Below are 19,916 nucleotides of genomic sequence, written 5' to 3' on the forward strand. Positions count from 1 at the left end.
TATCTCTAGGGAGGATATTAAGAAATCTTATTTAGATGCTGGGCATAAGGGAGTTTGGTGTAGTAGTTTTTCTAGTCAGATCATCGAGGCTGAGCTTTGGTTTAGAATTTTAGGAAATCCTTGAACATTCCACCTGTTCCTTGATGGAAAAATCAACAAGAAGGTTAGGTTCCTGCGGTCAGCCCTGTGATGTAGGGGCTTAGCTCCCTGCCAGGGGAAATGACAATGAACAAGTTAGTATTTTGCTCCACAAATGCATGAAAGGGCAAATCTGCATCTTCCTATCAGTATTGAACTTCCTTTTGCTAATGACAAATAAATTCATATATATTTTTAAGATGTGTCTTGCTTTACTATGCCCTAGTTGGCTACAAAGCCAAAAAGCTCTGCCCCTTTTCCCTAACCCTGAATGCCCAAATGAACCTGGCGGGTCTGGGGGCTCTGCGCCGTATATTTTTCCCTTTGGTGCCAGGGGTCCACCGTGGAGGTGGCCTAGAGTCGAGTCCTGCCACCTCCGAGATGTCCCCTTTGCTCGCCTGACACGTCTCTTGCCTCAGCTTTCTTACCTACAAAACGGGCATTCGACTTGCAGGCACCCCGCCACCAGGACTGTTCAAGCTCGGCCAGGAGGCGTGCACTCGGTGCACCGAGGGGTGGGTGCACCGTCGCAGCGCGGGCCGGGCCGGGCGCTGGGGTGGGGCCGTGCGGCCCTTGCGCCGGCCGTTGCCGGGCGCCTGTTGCTAGGGGCGCCGTTGCCACGGACGCCCGTCTGGCTTCGGACTCGGTCTGTCTTGCTGGGCTCCGGGTGCACCGCACAGCGCCATGGACGACCTGCGGGTGCTGTGGATGCGCGACCTTGTGTACTCGGCCTTCAGCATCACAGACCCCCAGCTCTTCGAGGAGCTGCTGAACCGCGACGATGGCGAGGCCGAGGACGTCATCCTGCACTTCCTCAACCAGATGAGCGACGAGGAGGGCGCCGCCACGCTCTTCTTCTACCGCACCGCGGTGCCGGAGGAGGTAGAGGTGGAGATCGGTGAGCCGCCCGCCTGCGCAGCGCGTCACACCGGCGGCCAGGCACACGGCGACCCGGACGGGCACCGCCGCCCCCGCCCGCGCGGGTTTACAGCCCGCTGGGAAAGGCTGACCTGGCTTGAGAAGCCGCAGCGAGCCCTTATTTAGCCCTTGCTGTGTTCCGGCATAGCTCCAAACGCTCCTATCAACTCATTAATCCTGTCGGGTGGGGGTCCTGCCATCCCTGCCCCTCGCTCGACAGATGGGAGGACTGGCACTCAGAGGGCTAAGCACCTCGCCCGCAGGCACAGAGCTGGCGAAGAGCTGCTGTCCAGTAGGAGGTTGTGGACAGGCGGGAGGGCCTGAGGGCATCCTGACCCCGTCTCACCAGGGTGAGGTGAGCTCTCCTTTCTACTTCTCCATGAACCTGAAGTGCTAAGAAGTAATGCTTCCAAATCGGGATTTTAAAATGACACTAATGGTTCAGTATTCAGGTCGAAACAATGATCCAGAACCTCCATGGCAGTCAACCACCCCTCCCATAGCCGGTCCAGCCCACTCTGTGATAGGTCCAGGGACATCAGGGAGCAGGGAGGCTAGTGCAGAGTTAGATGGGGTACAGGACAGAGTGCCGGGGACACTCGGACAGGACTGCAGAACACAGTTGTGAGCCTGAGTGATCCGCCTCCTGTGCTAGTCATCTCCACAGGACTTCCTGATCCCACACAAGTCCTCTTACAGGTGCAGTTCCAGGCAGAACTATTTTTTATTTGTATTATTTTTTTAAATAAAGGTACCAGGCATTCATTTATTTTAAATATTCATTCTTTGTTTGCACAAAATAATACATGTATTTATTATGGAGAAATCCACAACTAAACAATAACAAGTTGCTTGTAGCCCTCAGAGAGATGACCACTTGATAACATTTTGGCATCTAACCGTCCAGTCTTTTTTTCCTCCAAGGCAGAATTTTGCAACCGACCACTATGTTTTACCTGATTTCCAATTTAGGCTCTTATTATCTCCAAGTGAAACCATAGCTACAAGGACACACTTCACAGGAGGAACTATTAAACATGTACCTCAATGTCAGGGACCTTGATACTTCAAAAAATTTACACCAAGACCCTGAAAAATGAGTGTGACATTGGCTTCTTGCAACCCGAGAGGGTTAATGGTAGAACGGCTGTTTTCTGCCGTATCTACTAGAGGAGCATGGTTAGACCTGCTGACTCCTGGCTGGAGGTGCCGTCCTCTGTGGAAGGGGCTTTGAGTCTCACTTCACAGGGTACCCCTTGTTAATTTCTGGCCCCTCCAAAGGGCACTCAGAAATCCTCTCAGCTGTGACCTGTTTCTGGGTCCCTCTGCCCCCTGTCCTCCCTGCTAGGTATGGTGAGAATGTGAGAATACTGTCCCTGGCGACTCTCAAGGCTGCTGATCTCTGAGGTTCCAGAGTTGCCTCGTGTGTTGGTTTCTGGCCAGAGGTGGGAGAGGGACCTCTTCTCCAACGCAGTGGCCATATTGCTCTTTACCCTCTGTTTATTAAGCCTTCATTCACAAGGAGACTTGAACCATTTTATTGGATCCTTCCCAGGGGTGTCTGGTGTGTCCAGAGGACTTTGCAGCAGGACCAGTGTGCAAAACCCCTTCCTTTTTCTCTCTCGTCCTGCATCTCTCTGGTCAGGGCTTTGCTCTGCTCCCAGTTAAAGATGACATGAATGGAGACAGATGGATTCCGGAGGGCAGAGGGTGGGGGAGAGTGAGTGTCAGCAGCTGTACTGCACATACCAGTCGGCAACCTGCTCACCTTTAAAAACAGCCACACCAGTATCACCAGAATCCTGGTCTCTTAAAAATTCACACAGCAGAAGTGTAGAAAGTGAAGAGTGAGAAAACCAAGCTTCCTGTTCCCTAAGCCCCACCCTGCTTCCGCTCCCGCAGGGGCCATTAGAGTTATAGATTTGAAGGACATTTCATTACCCATTCCCTGATTAGAGGACATTGGGCTTTACAGAGTGTTCCATTCCACCCAGAATGCAGCAGCAACAACCCCCTCTGCATGCCTTGGGTATTTTTGCAGCATAGATTTCCAAGAATGGAATTGCATTTGCAATTTGGATGGGTCCTGCCAAACCACCCTGCACAGAAGCCTTGCCTGTCCCACCCCAGCTTCCGTGGACATGGTTCCCATCTCCTAACAGTCTCACTGACACTGGGTTGTGTCAATTTAATCTTTTTTTCTGCAATACGTGAAAAGCAGATGCATTTCCTGGGTTCTAGTGACTTTTTTTTTTCTTTTTTGGTACCAGGAATTGAACCCAGGGGCATTTAACCACTGAGACACATCCCCAGCCCCTTTTTGTATTTTATTAGAGATAGGGTCTTGCTCAGTTGCTGGGGCTGGCTTTGATCCTCCTGCCTCAGCCTCCCAAGCCTCTGGGGTTACAGGTGTTCACCACTGTGCCCAGCCCTTGTGACCATTTTTAAGCATACAGTTCAGTGTTACTAAAAATGTTCGTAATATTGTACAACCATGAGCCTCTTCTATGTTCTGTGTTTCTTTGGGGCTGGTGGTAACTCTGAGACATTCCTAAGTAAAAAATAACCAAGTAAAAAATCCCTCATCTCTTGGCAGAGTTAGCACAAACTTTCCTCCCTTAACCCCAATCTGGCCCCAGTTGCAGGACTTTTTTTGCTGCACTGAAATGTGCACAAGGCTCCTGGTGGGCACATCCCAGTCCCTCCGCTCCACAGAGGGCAAAGGTGTCAGGTGTTTCATGCAGTAAAAAATTATGTTTTGTATTTCCTTTTCCATGTCTGTGGCTTTAAAGACAACGAGATGCCTACCCTGTCCGAAGATGAGGAGGAGGAAGAAGAGAGTGGGTCCATGGATAGAGGGCCAGGTGCGGTGCTGGGCAGGGAGGGGGCCTTGGCTGTTGAAAACAGTAGAAATGCATCCTGCTCAGTTCAGCAGGCTGAAGTGAAAAATCAAGGTGTGGGCAGGGCCAGGCTCCCCCTTGGGCCCTGGGGGAGGTCTGTCTCTGCTCCTGGGACCTCCTCCTGGTGTGCCTGGCTCCCCCTTCTTACACAGGCACTACTAGGTGCTGGATTCAGCCCCCCCCCCCAACTCGGCTTAACTCATCCATTGGCAAGACCCTCTTTCCAAATAAGATCAAGCTCTGTGGACAGGAGTTTTAGAGGACAGTGTTCAACCCAGCTCAGACTTTAAAAGCACCATTCTCACACTGGCAGTGTCTCTGTCAGCATCAGGAAGGGCACAGGGGAGGCAAACGACAGCAGCCCGCCTTTTCAGAGAATCTCCCAGGCGCACGCGTGTGCACCCAGGATGTGCTGTGGCCGGTGGGGGCAGGGGCAGCAGGACATTCTATACCGCGGGCAGGCTTCCGGAGGTTTCTGCTGCAGTGACATTGTGACTTGAGCAACACACTCTGACCCAGTTCTCTACAGCTGTGGTTATTGACTGGGACGTATTTTTTTCCCTTAGGGGACGTGGGGCAATGTCAGGAGTGTGGTGTAGCGAGTGGGTGTGCTCCTGGCCTCTGGCGGGTAGAGGCCAGAGTTGCTACCTTACCCCCTAAAACGCACAGGACAGCTGCACAACGAAGCCTGCCGGCGCCCGGGTGCAAAGGCTGAGAACCCGGATGCAGGCCACGTGGCCGGGGCGGGGCTGTCAATCACCTTTGCTTGCCCAAGGAAAGCGGGCGCCCCAGGTGTGACGCGCCACTTCACCGCCACTCTGCCGCCCGGGCGTGGGAAGACAGGACTGAGAGGACTTGGGCCCTCCGTGGTGTCTCCTTTAGTCATCTTGACTTTTTCAGGAGAATTTATTGTTAAAATGTGATCTCCTCCAAAGACGAGGAGGGGGCCTCACTCAGAAACCCGGGGCCTTAATAAGACGCGTGCGGCAAGGTGGGCTTCCCCAGGATGCAGTCACCACCGAGGCCACGCAGGGCCCGGGGCCAGGGGCAGGCGCAGAGTCTTCAGTCCTAGTGGACCCGGGCCGGGGCTGCTGAGGAGGAGAAGCCCATTTCCGTCTGTGAATCACCAGCATTTCCCAGTCAGCATTTAAATTTATTTCCCCCTTTTATTTTTATTGTGGTAAAATCTATAGAACTTGAAACATCATTTTAACTTTTTCTAAGACGTATTGAGTATCTGTGTGTGTATAAATATTTAATTATTATTATTTTAAGTACTGGGAATTGAACCCAGGGACGCTCTATCATTGAGCCACCATCCCAGCCCTTAAATAATTATTATTATTATTTTTTTTAATTTTGAGATACAGTCTAAGTTGCTGAGGCTGGCTTCAAACTTGTGATCCTCCTGCCTCAGCCTCCTGAGTCCCTGAGATTACAGGTGTGAGTCATTGTATTTTTGATTGTAGGTCATTCCTAGTGCCCTGATAAGGTTGGCGTTGCTGTCTTATAGACAGTTTCCTCTGCCAGCCTGTGTAGTGCATGCTGGGCACTGGACTGTGCTATCATCTGAGCCTCCAGAATCTGGCCAGTAGAGGTTAGGGTTCCATTTTATGGACCAAGATTCAGAGGCCTGAAGTTGAGCTGACTCCAAAGCCACACTGGCCCTATCCCGGGCCTTTCACAGTGGGATCAGGGTTATCAAGAGAATCTTTCCTGCTCTGCAAGGCCCTGCCTCGTTGGAAACTCTCAGAACTGAGACTCCCAGGTTTCTGAGCTGACCTTGGTCACTGTGGACCCAGGAGAGTGGTCTTATTTTTATTTAGACTACTTTCTTTTCACCTCTCCCCCCCAACATTGAATTTTAGTCTCATTATGAGAAAAAGGCATACCACTGACCTGTTGGCTAAAGTTCTCTTAAGTATAAGCCTCAGGGAATCACACCTTGGACCCTGTAGCTGGGTCCATGTGCGTGCACATATTGATTTCTGATGAAGTACACCTCTCCTCAGTTGTAATGTAAGTCGAACTTGTAAGAGGATTCATTGGTTTAAAAAACCACACACATTGGGGCTAAGATTGTGGCTCAGTGGTAGCACTCTTGCCTAGCATGTGGGAGGCACTGGGTTCAATTCTCAGTACTGCATATAAATAAGTAAATAAAATAAAGATCCATCAACAACATATATATATATATATATATATATATATATATATATATATATATATATATATATAACACATGGGGTTGTGGCTCAATGGTAGAGCACTTGCCCAGCATGTGTGAGGCGCTGGGTTTCATCCTCAGCACCACATAAAGATAAATAAATAAAATAAAGGTCCATCAACGTCAAAAATATTTAAAACACACAAACACACACACACGTGTGGCTTTTTGGTAACATGTCCACTGAATGAAATCTGCTGTGAACAAAAACGCCGGCTGGTCTCGTGGTAGGAAACCTAGTTTTTTGACTAATTGATCTCACGAGTTGGATTGTGTTTTGCAGTTAAGAATTTGCTGATGAGTGGCGAGTCCTTGGCTACTCCACTCGGCACAGAGGATGAAGATTTGGAAAATGTCCCCACCAAAGTATGCATGGCTCCTGTTCTCATGGTAGGGCAGTGAGGCGGGAGTGCCCTGGGACGCAGATTGTAGGATGGGGTTATAGAGTCCTGCATGGGGGTCCCCAAGACCCCGCCTAGACTCAATGGCTGGAAGGACTCACAGTGGCTGGTAAAGCTGTTTTACTCATAGTTATGGCTCATCATAGAGAAGGGGTGGCCCTGGAGTCAGCCAAGCAGAGGGGAAAAGGTGGGTCCAGGAGAGGCCAGGCACCTGCTCCCAGCTGTCCTCGCCCTGTGGAGTCTGTGGATGGTGCTCATTTCTCACACCAGATGTCCTGAAGCCAATGGGCCCACCGGTACCCTGGTGCCCAGGATATCACTGGGGGTCAGTCACATAGCCACAGGGTGTCCATATGGCTGGCCTTGGTCACTCAGCCCCGCTCAGCCTCCAGCCCCACCCCCACTCCAGAGGCCAGACTGCAACATGTGGCCCAGGGCCCAGGCGGACAGCCACAGGCGTCCACCACAAACCCCGTGATGGCTGGACTCGCTGGCCTGGCCCTGGGCCCAAATCCACAGAGACCCTTCCACCAGGCAGGATGTTCCAGGGGCTCAGAGCTCATCTCCTGGGAGCCAGTCAGGGCCTGTCCTTCCTCAGAGGGACACTGTCTTTCCTCAGAGTGGGTAGGGTCTGGGCAGCGCAGGCCTGGTAAGCGAGGCCTGCACGGCACAAGTCCCAAGGGTGGAGCTTAGTCTAGGACTGAGTGTTCAGCCTGGCCCTCGCTTCCTCAGAGGGAAGTCCAGCCTGGCTTGTGCCAGACAGAGCATGGCTCTGTCGGACCCTTTTTAGGGCAGCAACCCCAGGTGTTCCTGCGATGGCTGGTTAGCAAAAGTGCCAGCCGCCTGCCAACTGTGTGGCTGGGCAGCACTCAGGAGGCCTGGGCAGGGGGTTCTGTGGTGGGCAGGTGGTCCTCAGCCATGACAACTGTTGGTCCCTGGTTTCAGAGGATGGTGAAGCGTGTCGTGGAGAAAACCTATCTCCAGGTGCTCTGCACCCCGGTTCCCGAGGAGTTTCTGAACCAGACTGTGTTGTTTTTTCTCAGAAACACACAAGGTACGTTTCATGTATGTATGCGCATGTATGTGTGTGTGTAAGCCTGTGTGCATGTGTGTGCACGTGAGCATGCGTGTGTGTGTGCGCGTGGTGGTGCACGCATGTGCGCGAGGGTCTGTTTACACGTTACTCCTCTCTCTGTTCCTCCATGCTGGGGAAGGAACCTGGGGCCTCAGGCACGCTGGCCTCCCCAGCCCTCTTCTGACCTTTCACGAGAATGTCACTCTTTACTGGTACAGTTGAGTCTTGTGATCCATGGACTCCTCCTTGCAAGTTTGCCTTCACACTAAAATCTGTTGGTTACCCCAAAAGCAGCATATGCAGGGCCTTCGTGATGTCCCCCTAAAAATGCCCTGTCCAGGAGAAGAACATTGGACACACAGTGGCTGGCGAAGGGTGGACACTGCAGCCCGGGGACAGAGGGTTATGTCCTGTGAGTCATCATCCTCAGCTAGCCTTGAGGAGAGGCCACTTTAGCTTCATGTTGTCCACTGCAGGGACCAGGCTTTGGTGGGCAAAGCCAATATTTGCCTAATAAAGCTTCATCAGAAGGGGGACAGTGACCACATATACCCCGAAGCCACTCTGGCCAGGGACTGAGGAAGCATAGCTGGGCAGAGGGGAGGTGGGCAGAGCAGTGTCTCAGCCAGGTTGGCGCATGTGACAGATCCACCTGGGCCCCAGAATCTGCTTCAGCACAGAGAGAAGCAGCATGTGTCGGAGTCGGTGACTAAAGCGTCCCTTGGGAAGCAGGAGGAGTTTCCTGAACACCTGGGGATGGTAGCTGCGGCTGCCTCCTGCCATCTGACCTCTGGCTCTGTTCCGTTTAGAGTCAATCCCTGAGGCCAGCGACATGAAGGAGGCAATGGAGATCATGCCTGAAACGCTGGAGTACGGCGTCATCAACGCCCACGTCCTTCACCTCCTGAGGGGCATCATTTGCCAGGTGAGCCACTGGCGTTTCTAAGACGAAGGCCCCATTGTGCCTCTGTTACCCCACAGATAGGCAGGGGCGGTCCCCTGTGGGAGGCGAGGGACACGTCCCCGCACTCTCAGGGGACAGACGTGGAACACACACAATGGGAAGCACCGGATGGTGACAGCTACCGAGGCAGGGCATCCTGGACCTGTGATGGAACAGGCCGTGTGGTGTGGGAGGCAACCTTGACGAGAGCAGCATTGGGAGCTGCTTTAAGCATCAGGAAGCTCACTGCAACTGGGCACGGAGGTGCACCCTGTAATCCCAGCGACTCGGGAGGCTGAGGCAGGAGGATCAGGAGTTCAAAGACAGCCTCAGCAATGTCGAGGCCCTAAGCACCTCAGCGAGACCCTGTCTCTAAATAAAATGTAAAAATAGGGCTGGGGACACGGCTCAGTGGTTGAGTGCCCTGAGTTCAATCCCTGGTATCAAACACAAAAAAAGAGAAAGCTCACCGACAGGCCAGTTCCAGCAGAGAGGCGTTCTTGGGGAAGGCCGGGGAGGTGTCGGGGAGTTCTGGGGACGAGGTGGCTCTGACTTGAGACCTGGGCCAGGTGAAGGAGGCAGGCACGTGAGGGTCTGGTGTGGGAGCCTCCTAGGCAGAGGAAGCAGCCAGCACCACGGTCACAGTCAGGACAGAAGGACAGCCATCATGGCCACAGAGAGGGGAAGGAGGGGGATGGCACGGTTGGATTTGCAGTTTTCCCTGGCCACCGTGGGAACATATCAAGGGGCCAGGGCAAGAGTGTAAGGGACAGGAGGCCTGCCTCCACCCCCAGAGGCCATGGGAGAGTCCAGGGGAAGGTGATGGCTGGGTGGGTTCCAGAGCTCCATCAGGAGAGAGAGGGAGATGCATCGAGGGCACGTTGGGGACGCAGTCAGCGGACTTGGAGATGACAGGGAGCTGGAGTTGAAGGAAGAGGTATTGAGGATGACTGCGAGGGTGTGCATGAGCAACCAGGGCCTGGCGGGGTCACTGCGGAGATGGGGAGGGTGACAGATCTGGAGGGGAACCCCAGAATTCTCTCTTGCACACACTGCACTCGAGAGGCATCTCAGGCATATGAGTAGAAGTGTGAGCAGGTGTCCAAGTCAGAAGTTTCCTGGAGAACGCAGGGCAGCCATCTGGCCAATATGTGCTGAGCACCTACTGTATTCAGCGGCAGTGAACAACTCAGACATGGCCTCTGCATCAGGAGCATATGGTTGAGCAGGAAGATTCATATTAAATAAGATCAATGGGAAATATATGCTGTGCTAGACAGCAACAAGAGCTAGGGAGGAAAAAATGAAGTAAGATAGGAAAAAAAAGGGCTAGGGAACAAGGGGGGGGGCAGGAAGTTTGTAGGTGGTAAAGGTAGGTTTTGGCCATTTTGGATAGGGTGGCCTGGAAGACCTCACTGAGAAGGTTTGGACTAAGAGGATAGTTGGTACAAACATCCTGTTTTGCTAGGACTTTGCAGTAGCCTCCTGAAAGTTCTCCTTGCTCTGTCCTTGCCCTGTGTGCTGCATTCCCCGCAAACCAACCAGAATGATCCTTTAAAATATAGGTGTTACTGGGCTGGGGCTGGGGCTCAGTGGCAGAGCGCTTGCCTGGCATGTGTGAGGCACTGAGTTCGATTCTCAGCATCACATATAAATAAATAAATAAAGGTTCATCAACATCTAAAAAATATCAGAAAAATACAGGCATTGTTGTCATGGAGACACATGAAGCCCAGGGACTAGAAGAAATAACCAAGGGGGGGAACATAGGTGAAAGGATGGAGGGAGGAGGGACACCCAGAGGCGTGACCGGAAGCCTGGAGAAGGAGTGCTCCGTGCTGTGTGCGGCTGAAGTGAGGAGGGCTGGTGGGCTTGTCACTGGTGACTTCCACATGGATGGGTCCCACAGAAGATGGCCACAGAGGACTGACCAGAATGGCCTCTCCACGTCCACCTTGCCCTGTGGATTGGGCCAGCTGGACGCTCCCGACTGCGTGGCCGCATTTCCACCGGGGTGCTTGCCTGTCTCCCGTTTTTCCTAGTGTGGATTTTGGGACGTCAAGACCCCTGGCCATCTTCTGAATCAAACTTCTCATTATCGAATAGATCAACATATGACACAATTAATGCCAACAGGTGGCAGGTTGAGTGGCCAACCAAGTGCAAGGTTCCTCTGCTTTCTGTCCTGTTCCCTGATGTTTGTTGTATGCAATTATTTTTTGAAAAATTACATAAGACATACACACTCATTATGAAAGCCCAAGCAAACCAGAGGTACAGAGATAAAGTGCGTCCCCAGGGCTTTGGCCACCAGGGATGATCACTGCTGAGTCCACCCGGCCGGCCACGTACTGTGCATGGGTATCCTGGGGTCTGTTTGTCCAGTGCTCTTGGTCCCGTCCACCACTCTGACTCTAGAGATGTGTGCGAAGGACATCGGGGCCTCCCGAGAGCCTCATGCTGGGCAAAGACAGGACAACCATCATCCTCAACAGGGTGACGATTGCACCAGGTTGAAGCGCAAACCCTTGAGTCCATATGATATTAAAAATCCTGATGGGTCACTTTTGGAGGACCTCAGAGAACCAGGATACTATTTTAAAATAGGCACATAGAGAGAAGCCCAGCATTTACATGGCCTTCCTTACATGGCAGGCAAAGGAGGGAGGTCTCTGTAAGTGTTTCAGCTAGGAGAGAGAATTTTAGATTATTAGAGTATGAATTTTAATATATATTATTGTGTACCACACTGCAATACTAGTTTGTAATCTAATATGAATATTTTAAATTTTAGAATATTTAGAATGTAAGTCTATTCTAGTGGATTAATGGACCAGGGCTTTGAGCATCAATGGGTTGGAGGGGACCATTTATTTGTCTCCTAACAGAAAATACACCCATAGTCTAGGTGCAGGTGTTCTTGCTTTTGTGGGGCTGGGGGGGGGGGAAACAGAGGTTCTCACGCATGCTGGTCAAGCACTCACCCACTGAGTGCTTGGGGATGAAGGCTTCTGATCAAGGCCACAGATCCAGCTGCCAACATGCAGGAAATGACACAGAGGGGCCTGCTCACATGCCCCACTGAGCATGCAGTCAGCTTAATGGGCTGGAAGCTTCCAGGTCAAGCATTCTGGATGCTTCCATATATCCTCAGAAATGTTTGTAAATTTAAAAAAGGGAAACTAAAAACCAAAACCCAAACCCAACCAACCAGCCAACCACACCAAGACACATGCAATTGGCACGTTGCTTTTTACGGGGTGGGTGGATGGTTTTGTCACTATATTCCATTATAAGTGCCCATGAAACTTTGCAAAGACCCAGTTCTGGGTCCCCTCACTCCGTTTCCTTGACCCACACTGGCATGGTGCTGAGGGGGTGCATTGGCAGTGTCCCCTGGGCTCCGTCTCTGACTTCTGTTTCCTGGTGGCTGCTGAACAAACAGGACTGTTTTCTGGGTGGCCATATCGGGCTGGTGACAGTTCTTACCCTTGGATCATCTTAAGTGTGGGGCAGTTTCTCCCTCCTTGGGACTGCGCTCTGGGTTTGGATCCTTTCCTCTTGGCCTATTTGTACTGAGATAGAGTGGAGCCTTTGAGGCCAGGGTCCACTCGAGGCCTGAGTTTTTGGAAATGGCACCCGGTGACCTGTTCACAAACTTGGCTTCTCAGGTGTTTTTGCCAGCGTTGTCCTTCAACCAGCACAAGACGGACATGACCCTGGGAGTCTCATCTGTGAAGCCGTCTGATTCTTTCTTATATGACATAGACCTGCCCGGGGAGCCGGTGGAGTACCACAGCGTCCAGCTCATACGGGACGAATTCTTAATGAACCTTCAGAAATTTGCAAACAGCATTCAGAGAACAATGCAGCAGCTGGAAGGTAGGTTGAGTTTCCTGCTCTTTTGCGGAGAAGGATGGAGCTGTTCTGTTCTCATTGACGATGACTGTGGCTTACATGCACACGCTGTGCAGACAGCAAGCCTGTCGCCATGAGATGCAGAAAGGAATGCCCCGATCCTTGTCCTTAGGGATCTTTGAGTCCAGAACAAGGAGCTTCAGAAAAATATTAAGAACTTTCGGGTTTAGCAAGGGGAGCAGCAGGGGCCACCTGAGGAAGTGGCGCTTCACCTCATCTGAAGGTGGCACTTGGCGACCACTGCTGTACTGAGTGGCTCTGCACTCCATTGGAGGGGGCAGGTGGTCCCCAAGAGTGCCTCAGCCTGGGTCAGCCAGGGCAGGGGAGGTGGTGACATGTGTGGGGAGGACAGAGTTGGGAGGCTGGGAGGCTGCCTTAGTGAGGTCTCTCTTGGTGGCTGTACTTTTAGGGTCCAACCATGAATAGATAACAGAATGTTTACCAGCAGGGCTAGGAAGGAGGCGAGCGAGCTGGCAGTGGGCAATGAGGGAGAAACGGCCCGAAGTTAGACATAATGCCACACAACACATCGGAGTTGGCAGGTTGGGAAGGCCTGTAAAGGGGGTGGTTATTCTCAGGAAATAAACTCTTTTCTTTCTTTAAAGTAAAATTTAACATCCCTACCCCATGGGAATTTCTCCTGCTGGAAACGGAAAAAGGAGAGACCCTTGTGGAGAGATCCAGACTTTTAAAAATTTCTATAGTGGCGGGGATTGAACCCCAGGTGCCACCACCTGCACGGCCGTTAGAAGCTGGTGAGGGGCAAGGGGGGATTAGAAAAGGCAAACAGATGCACACAGAGGAAAAACTGAGAGCAGGTGGGACGCCATTCCCCGACAGAGACTGGTGGCCCAGAGCCATCTCAGATGTGTATCACGTAGGCATGATGATATAAAGGGTTTTCCATGGGAAAGTTTCTTCAGAGCATGCAGACAATTATAATTATCAACTTACGCTCCTGATTCTCTACCCCTGGCAGTGGTGTCTGAACTCAGGGTTAAGACTGATAGTCTTGTGCCATGCACAGAACCTCCTTTAAGCAGGGAGTCACCATGGCAACTGGGCAGTCTTGACCTGCACCTTTGCACAGGAAGTCCCCCAGCGCAGGCACAGCTCCTGCTGGAGGAGTCAAAGACCGTGATTCAAATCACCGCTCCAGGACACCCAGGGGCACTTTACCACTGAGCCACATCCCTAGCCCTTTTTAGTTTTTATTTTGAGTCAGGGTATCACTAAGTTGTTGAGGCTGGCCTTAGTTTATGATCCTCACGCCTTAGCCTCCTGCCTCTCTGGGATTCCAGGAGTGTGCCACCACTCCTGGCTCTGCTGTTTCTTTTTAATTGTAGACATTATGTATAATTTCTTGCCATTTGTTCCCTCATTCCATACTGCTAGTTTACTGTCTTCCTTCTGTTATAGTTGCATTCCTTTTTATTATTGATTGGTAAACAGCATGTACATCATTACAGCTATAGGAATGTTGTATACTGTAGAACAGAGTAGCATATTTTGATAGTTTTACTTCTCTTGTACACCTTTTCCGTTCCCATTTACCTTGCTTTTCTTAAAATGTTGTACAAAGGCCTCTTTGTTTTTACAAAATTCCCTGCATGTGAGAGGGCCCTCTTTTCACTGAATGTATTCCTTTCCAGGGTCTTGATGTAATGTGGGCTCCTTGCTGTCTCAGCATGTTTCATAGCTGTCTTTTTGATATTGCTTCTAGAATCCTAGGCCTTTTTTCTTAGTTGGGTTTTGCTGTCTCAGTGTACAGGAGTACATCCTTAAGTAGTGATTGTACCTTTTTCATAGCATTCTCTTCTTTTTTTTTAATATTTATTTTTTAGTTTTTGGCGGACACAACATCTTTGTTTGTATGTGGTGCTGAGGATCGAACCCGGGCCGCACGCATGCCAGGCAGCGCGCTACTGCTTGAGCCACATCCCCAGCCCTAGCATTCTCTTCTTGTTTGAAGGATGCCATATTGTCTCAAATCTCTGAGACAAATAGTTGAGATTAATTTTTTTCTTCTTTTCTTTACCTTATCTCCATTTTCTTTTCCTTTCTCTTCTTTTTTTCTTTTGAGTACTTGGGATTGAACCCAGGGCATTTTTACCATGAACCATCTCCAGCCCTTTTCATTTTACTATGAGACTGGGTCTCACTAAGTTGCCCAGGCTGGCCTCCAACTTTTAATCCTCTTGCTTCAGCCTCCCAAGTTTCTGGGATTACAGGCATGTGCTCCATATCAATTTCCTGTGAGGTCATTTTTTCTGGTTTATCTTTGTACTATTATAGGGGTTTTCTTAAATATCTACTGAACTCTGATTTTATGACCCATTTTTAAAAACTGAATTCATTAAATTGTAAATTCAGAAATATCTTTGATAGCTAAGTCATTCTGCTTGAACTTAACCCCTGGAACAGGCATCTAAAGTGTTTTAATTAACATTCTAATAAAGGAAAATGAGATAGAGACAGATTTGGAACAGAGCTAAGATGTTAGACCTTGTACTGCTATATGGAGAGAAGAACCAGCTAACTCAATGTTATAGTTTGGAACCAATTTTCCTAAACTAGTGACCGACTAAACACTTTCATTTTTCTAGGTGAGATCAAGTTGGAAATGCCAAGCATCAGTTTAGAGGGCGAGGTGTCTAACCTGGCGGCTGACCCAGACACCGTGGAAACCTTGGAGCAGTGTGTGATAAACTGGTTGAATCAGATATCTGCAGCTGTCGAGGGCCAGCTGAAGAAGACACCCCAGGTGATTGGCAGGGCTTTCAAAGATCCTTGATAACAAGTGAGGCTTTCTGCCCCAAGAAGGAGCCGGAAGTCTGGGATCTTCGTGAGTTTGCCTTTTTTTTTTTTTTTTACTGTTTTGTAACTTCCTTAAAAGGTCAAAGTATGCCTAGAATGTGTGAGACCCTGGGCTCCATCCCTAACACTGTCCAAAAAAAAAAAAATATATATATATATACACACACACACACACACACACACACACTAATAATAAATAAAAGATCAAAGCAAACACACCCAAGATATCATTCCTGGGCTTTTTGTTGTTAGTGAGCTACCTCATAATTCCTAGACTGGAAAGATAATTCTGTGTAGCAGCCAGTATTATTTGGGCTGCCCAAAACAGGAACCCCAACTCAACTGAGAATCTCTTGGTTCCAACCTCCTTCCTGGGGGTGAGGCTTCTCCATAGTGCAGCTTTCAGCAGTGTCTGGAAGATGGCCTCGCCCAGAGGAAGCCTCTGCCTGGCATTCCCACCTGGAGTCCTGAGATTCTGATTTGACCATCCTAGCTCCTGAGCCTGCCCCTGAGACCCTGCACGGAGTCTGCCTGTGCTGAGCAGTTGGGATGAGAGGATGGACACTGGAGAAGCTGATAAACACCCTGGGTTAACAATGAGAGTGTGTGTTGATGTCCCTGTCCCCTCGCAGGGTAATGGCCCTCTGGCTGAAATTGAGTTCTGGCGGGAAAGAAACGCCACCTTAAGTGCCCTCTATGAGCAGACAAAGCTTCCGACAGTCAGAAAAGTCTTGGACGTGATCAGGGAGTCGGATTCCCTGCTGGTGGCCAACCTGCAGCCAGTCTTGGCGGAGCTGTTCAAGTACCACATCGAGGCCTCGGACAACGTGCGCTTTCTCTCCACCGTGGAGCGTCACTTCAAGGTCCGTCCTGTGCTGCACCTCGCCCAGTCGGCTCTGGGAGGAGGTTATCACATGTAAAATTCCTTATGGAACATGAACTTCCAAGGGGATGTCCGTAGGCGTTAAATCCAAACGGCGCTGGGTGCCCAGCTGTGGTCTGTGAACTGAAACCCGTGTCTATCAATCACTAACTCGGACTTGCTTTCTTTCTTTCTTTCTTTCTTTTTTTTTTTTAAAGAGAGAATTTTAATATTTATTTTTTAGTTTTTGGTTTTTTTTTTCGGCAGACACAATATCTTTGTTTGTATGTGGTGCTGAGGATTGAACCTGGGCCGCACGCATGCCAGGCGAGCGCGCTACTGCTTGAGCCACAACCCCTGCTAACTTTCTTAACAGCCACTGGGCTGTCTCCCTGTATTGTGGCCTGGCAGTCCTGGGAGACCTCTGCTGGGGGTTCATCTTGGCCCCTGTGGCAGGCGGGATGGCCTCTCTGCCTCCTCTCTGCCTCTCTTCCTCCTTGTCTGGGTCTGGGTGCCCCTTGGCTTTTCTCTCTTTGCGTGGGGGCTTACGCTTATGCTTCAGGGGAATAGAGTGTCCACGCTTCTCCGTGGTACCCAGCTTCCAAGGGGCAGGGAGCAGGCCCCCTGAGCATTCTGCAGCCTGTATTCCACATGCAGAGCCTTCCCAGGGTCCAGGGGTGGAGAGGAGTGCATGCCCCCTGGATGGAGCAGGCCGAGGGCAGGCGGGGCAGGACTGAGGGGCCACCCTGCTGTCTCTGGAAAAAACAGCATGTGGTGCGAGACGGACGTGCCCCATGCTTACTGCACGTGTATCTACCTGTCCGGGACTCTGTGCCTGAGGAGTCAGCTGACTGTGGGTGGAAGGTGTCTGGGGAAAAGCTGCATCTGTTCTGAACGTGGGCAGGCTTTTTCCTTGTCATTATTCCTGGAACAACACACACACACACACACACACACACACACAGAGCAACTGTTCACAGCATTTCCACGTGTTGGGCATTGCCTGGGATCTGGAGGAGACTTCAGCCCTCCAGAGGAGGTAAGCAGGGATGTGCATACGCCAAGCCGTATGTGAAGGGACTTGAGTAGCCACAGGTTTAGGGGAAGGATGATTAGGTGCATGCTTCCTTACACCTCTGCAATCTGCTTTATTTACTTCATTCACAAACCTCATTGAGCTTTCTGCATCAGAGCGTGTCCAGTTTGCATTAGGAGAGGATGCTTCTTGCACACACAGCCTCTGGAGCCACCAGGCTCATCTTGCGCCCTTCTCTCTCTCCTGCATGTCCCCTTGACAGAACATCACACACGGGGCCAGCTTCCAGGTGGTGCTGGACACCATCCCCTCCATGATGAGCGCCCTGCGTATGGTGTGGATCATCTCCCGGCACTACAACAAGGACGAGAGGATGATCCCGCTCATGGAGCGCGTTGCCTGGGAAATCGCCGACAGGGTGTGCCGGGTGGTCAACCTTCGCACCCTGTTCAAGTAAGAGGTGGCCCTGCGGCGTTGTGCTGGGAACTTAAGAGGGCCTCGTGGGGCTGCAGCTCCTGGTGTATCCTCAGGACTACGTGACGGTGGTCACGGTTCTGTCGGAATATTTGCCTTTTTATTCCCCAGAGAAATCTGGGAACTTGGAGCAGTCACAGCTGACCCAGATGCCCTTGGCCTGGGGCAGTACATGGCCTTTTGGGTCAGACTTCTTTCACTTAGTAGTACGCTCTCAAGGCTCATCTGGGCTGCAGATAAGTCAGTGCTTTATGCCTTTTTATGGATCATGTTCCGTTGCCTAAAATAAATAAATACATACATACATACATACACATACACACATATCATTCACTTGATGGAATATTCTATATGATTGCACATGTCATATAATTATATTTTGATATTTAATTATATAATCTTATCTATACATAAACTTTTGTCTTGGCTGGGGCTTTCTTCCCTGGTTCTACTTGGAGAGACTGAGGCAGAGGGTCCTGGACCCCAGCCCCCTCAGGTGGGCAGCCTTTAGGATGTTGAGGGATGACGGAGGATGTTGAAGGAAATGGAGACGATTTTTCCTTTTCTTTCATTATTTTTGGTGCTGGGGATGGAGCCCAGGGGCTTGTGTGTGCCAAGCCCACGCTCTGGCACTGACCACACTGCCAGGCCCCCTTGTTTTACTTTCTTTCCTTTTTTTTTTTTTTTTGTACCAGGGATTGATCCAGGGGCACTTAAGCATAGGGCCACATCCAAAGTCCCCCCCGCCACCAGCTTTTAATATCAATTTTTTACTTTGAGACAGGGTCTTGCTGAGTTACTTGGGGCCCAAGTTGCTGAGGCTGGCTTTGAACTTGTGATCCTCCTGCTTCAGCTTCCTGAGCTCCTGGGATTATAGGCGTGCGCCACCACATCTAGCCCTTATTTTGCTTTCTTAAAGAAAGATCTGTGTGGATGAAATAGGTCCCCAAATTGTGGCAGTGCCATCTTAGTCTGGCGTTGCAGACCCCACTACTGACCGCTGTCCTGGCAACAGAGGCTCCCCACTCCTCTGCTAGCCCAGGCAGACCCGCCGGGCAGTGTGGCACAGTGGCTGTGGCTGTGAGGCCGGCTGGGCCCTGACTGGGGTTCCCTCCCCACCCTGGGGAACTGCAGTGCAGCTGGAAGGAGGGGGGCGGGGGTAGAGGGCAACACTTCAGGTCACAGCGGGGACTCTAGGAGTCCCGGGCTCTCTGCCCGGGATGCCTGTTTCTTTGCCTGGACTTCTTCCCTGTGGTACTTGGAGAGGCTGCAGCAGCGGGTCAGGGGCCTCAGAGCTGGCCCAGGCCCCTTACGGGCCCCCTTGTTCCCTCGCTCTACAGGGAGAACCGAACCAGCGCCCAACACAAAACCCTGGAGGCCAAGAACACCCTCAAGATGTGGAAGAAGGCCTACTTTGACACCCGCGCCAAGATCGAGGCCTCCGGCAGAGAGGCCCGGTGGGAATTTGACCGGAAGCGGCTATTTGAGAGGACGGATTACATGGCCTCCATCTGCCAGGACCTCTATGACGTTTTGCAGGTGTGTGAGGGAGACGTGAGAACCAAATGTGACCAGAGAACCCGCTGGAGGGAAAGCAGTTTGTTCTTCCGGCAGTGCGTAGAAGCTGGGGGTCTGAAAGGCCTGAGAGGAGAACACAGAATGTTCTAGAAGGTGCCACAAGGTGCCATTGCATGCTGGTGGTCTTCGGTGACGTCCCTCTGTCCTTGCACTTTGTTCTCCCACGGTCCCCTCGGCTGCTCGTTTTCTGCAGGGTCCTCCCCTCTCCTCTCTTAATGCTGGAGCTCCTGGGCTGCCCTCTTCTCTGTCTTGATGCCTCATCCTCCGGCCTGCTGCTGCGACTGCCTCTGCCTGCCGGGGATGGGGTCTACCTGTCCGTGGGAGCTGTTGGGGGGATGGAGGGAGTGCTTAGTGTCTGATGGGTGAGTGGGCACAGGGAAGTCCAGCCGACCCTCATCCTAAACATGTAGGGAGAGCGCCCCGCGGGCAGGCACGGTGCAGGGGCGAGCAAACACCAGGGTGGACCCCATCATGGCAGCGGCCAGGGCAGAAAGGAAGCGCGAGGCCTCTTGTTCAAAAAGTAGGAAATAAGGGGCCGGGGCTGGGCTCAGGGGCAGAGCGCTTGCCTAGCATGTGCGAGGCCCTGGGTTGGATTCTCAGCACCGCATGTAAACAAGTGAACTTTTAAA

At 51.3% G+C, this 19,916-nt stretch overlaps 1 protein-coding gene across 1 annotated transcript in view; it reads left to right on the top strand.

Annotated features, from left to right (window-relative positions):
• The first annotated feature begins 581 nt into the window (after positions 1-581).
• Positions 582-19,916, top strand: part of DNAH10 (dynein axonemal heavy chain 10) — a 114,200-nt gene continuing 94,865 nt past the window's right edge. Inside the window, exons 1-10 of the mRNA XM_081285689.1 lie at positions 582-1,036; positions 3,849-3,920; positions 6,467-6,549; positions 7,530-7,638; positions 8,469-8,584; positions 12,274-12,484; positions 15,127-15,284; positions 15,970-16,200; positions 17,498-17,688; positions 19,050-19,248. Coding sequence (XP_081141815.1) covers positions 823-1,036; positions 3,849-3,920; positions 6,467-6,549; positions 7,530-7,638; positions 8,469-8,584; positions 12,274-12,484; positions 15,127-15,284; positions 15,970-16,200; positions 17,498-17,688; positions 19,050-19,248 — 1,584 coding nt within the window. The 5' untranslated portion in view covers positions 582-822. The remainder of the gene's footprint in view (positions 1,037-3,848; positions 3,921-6,466; positions 6,550-7,529; positions 7,639-8,468; positions 8,585-12,273; positions 12,485-15,126; positions 15,285-15,969; positions 16,201-17,497; positions 17,689-19,049; positions 19,249-19,916) is intronic.

Source organism: Spermophilus citellus (assembly GCF_964194105.1).
Source record: "Spermophilus citellus genome assembly, chromosome: 3".
Classification (NCBI taxonomy): domain Eukaryota; kingdom Metazoa; phylum Chordata; class Mammalia; order Rodentia; family Sciuridae; genus Spermophilus; species Spermophilus citellus.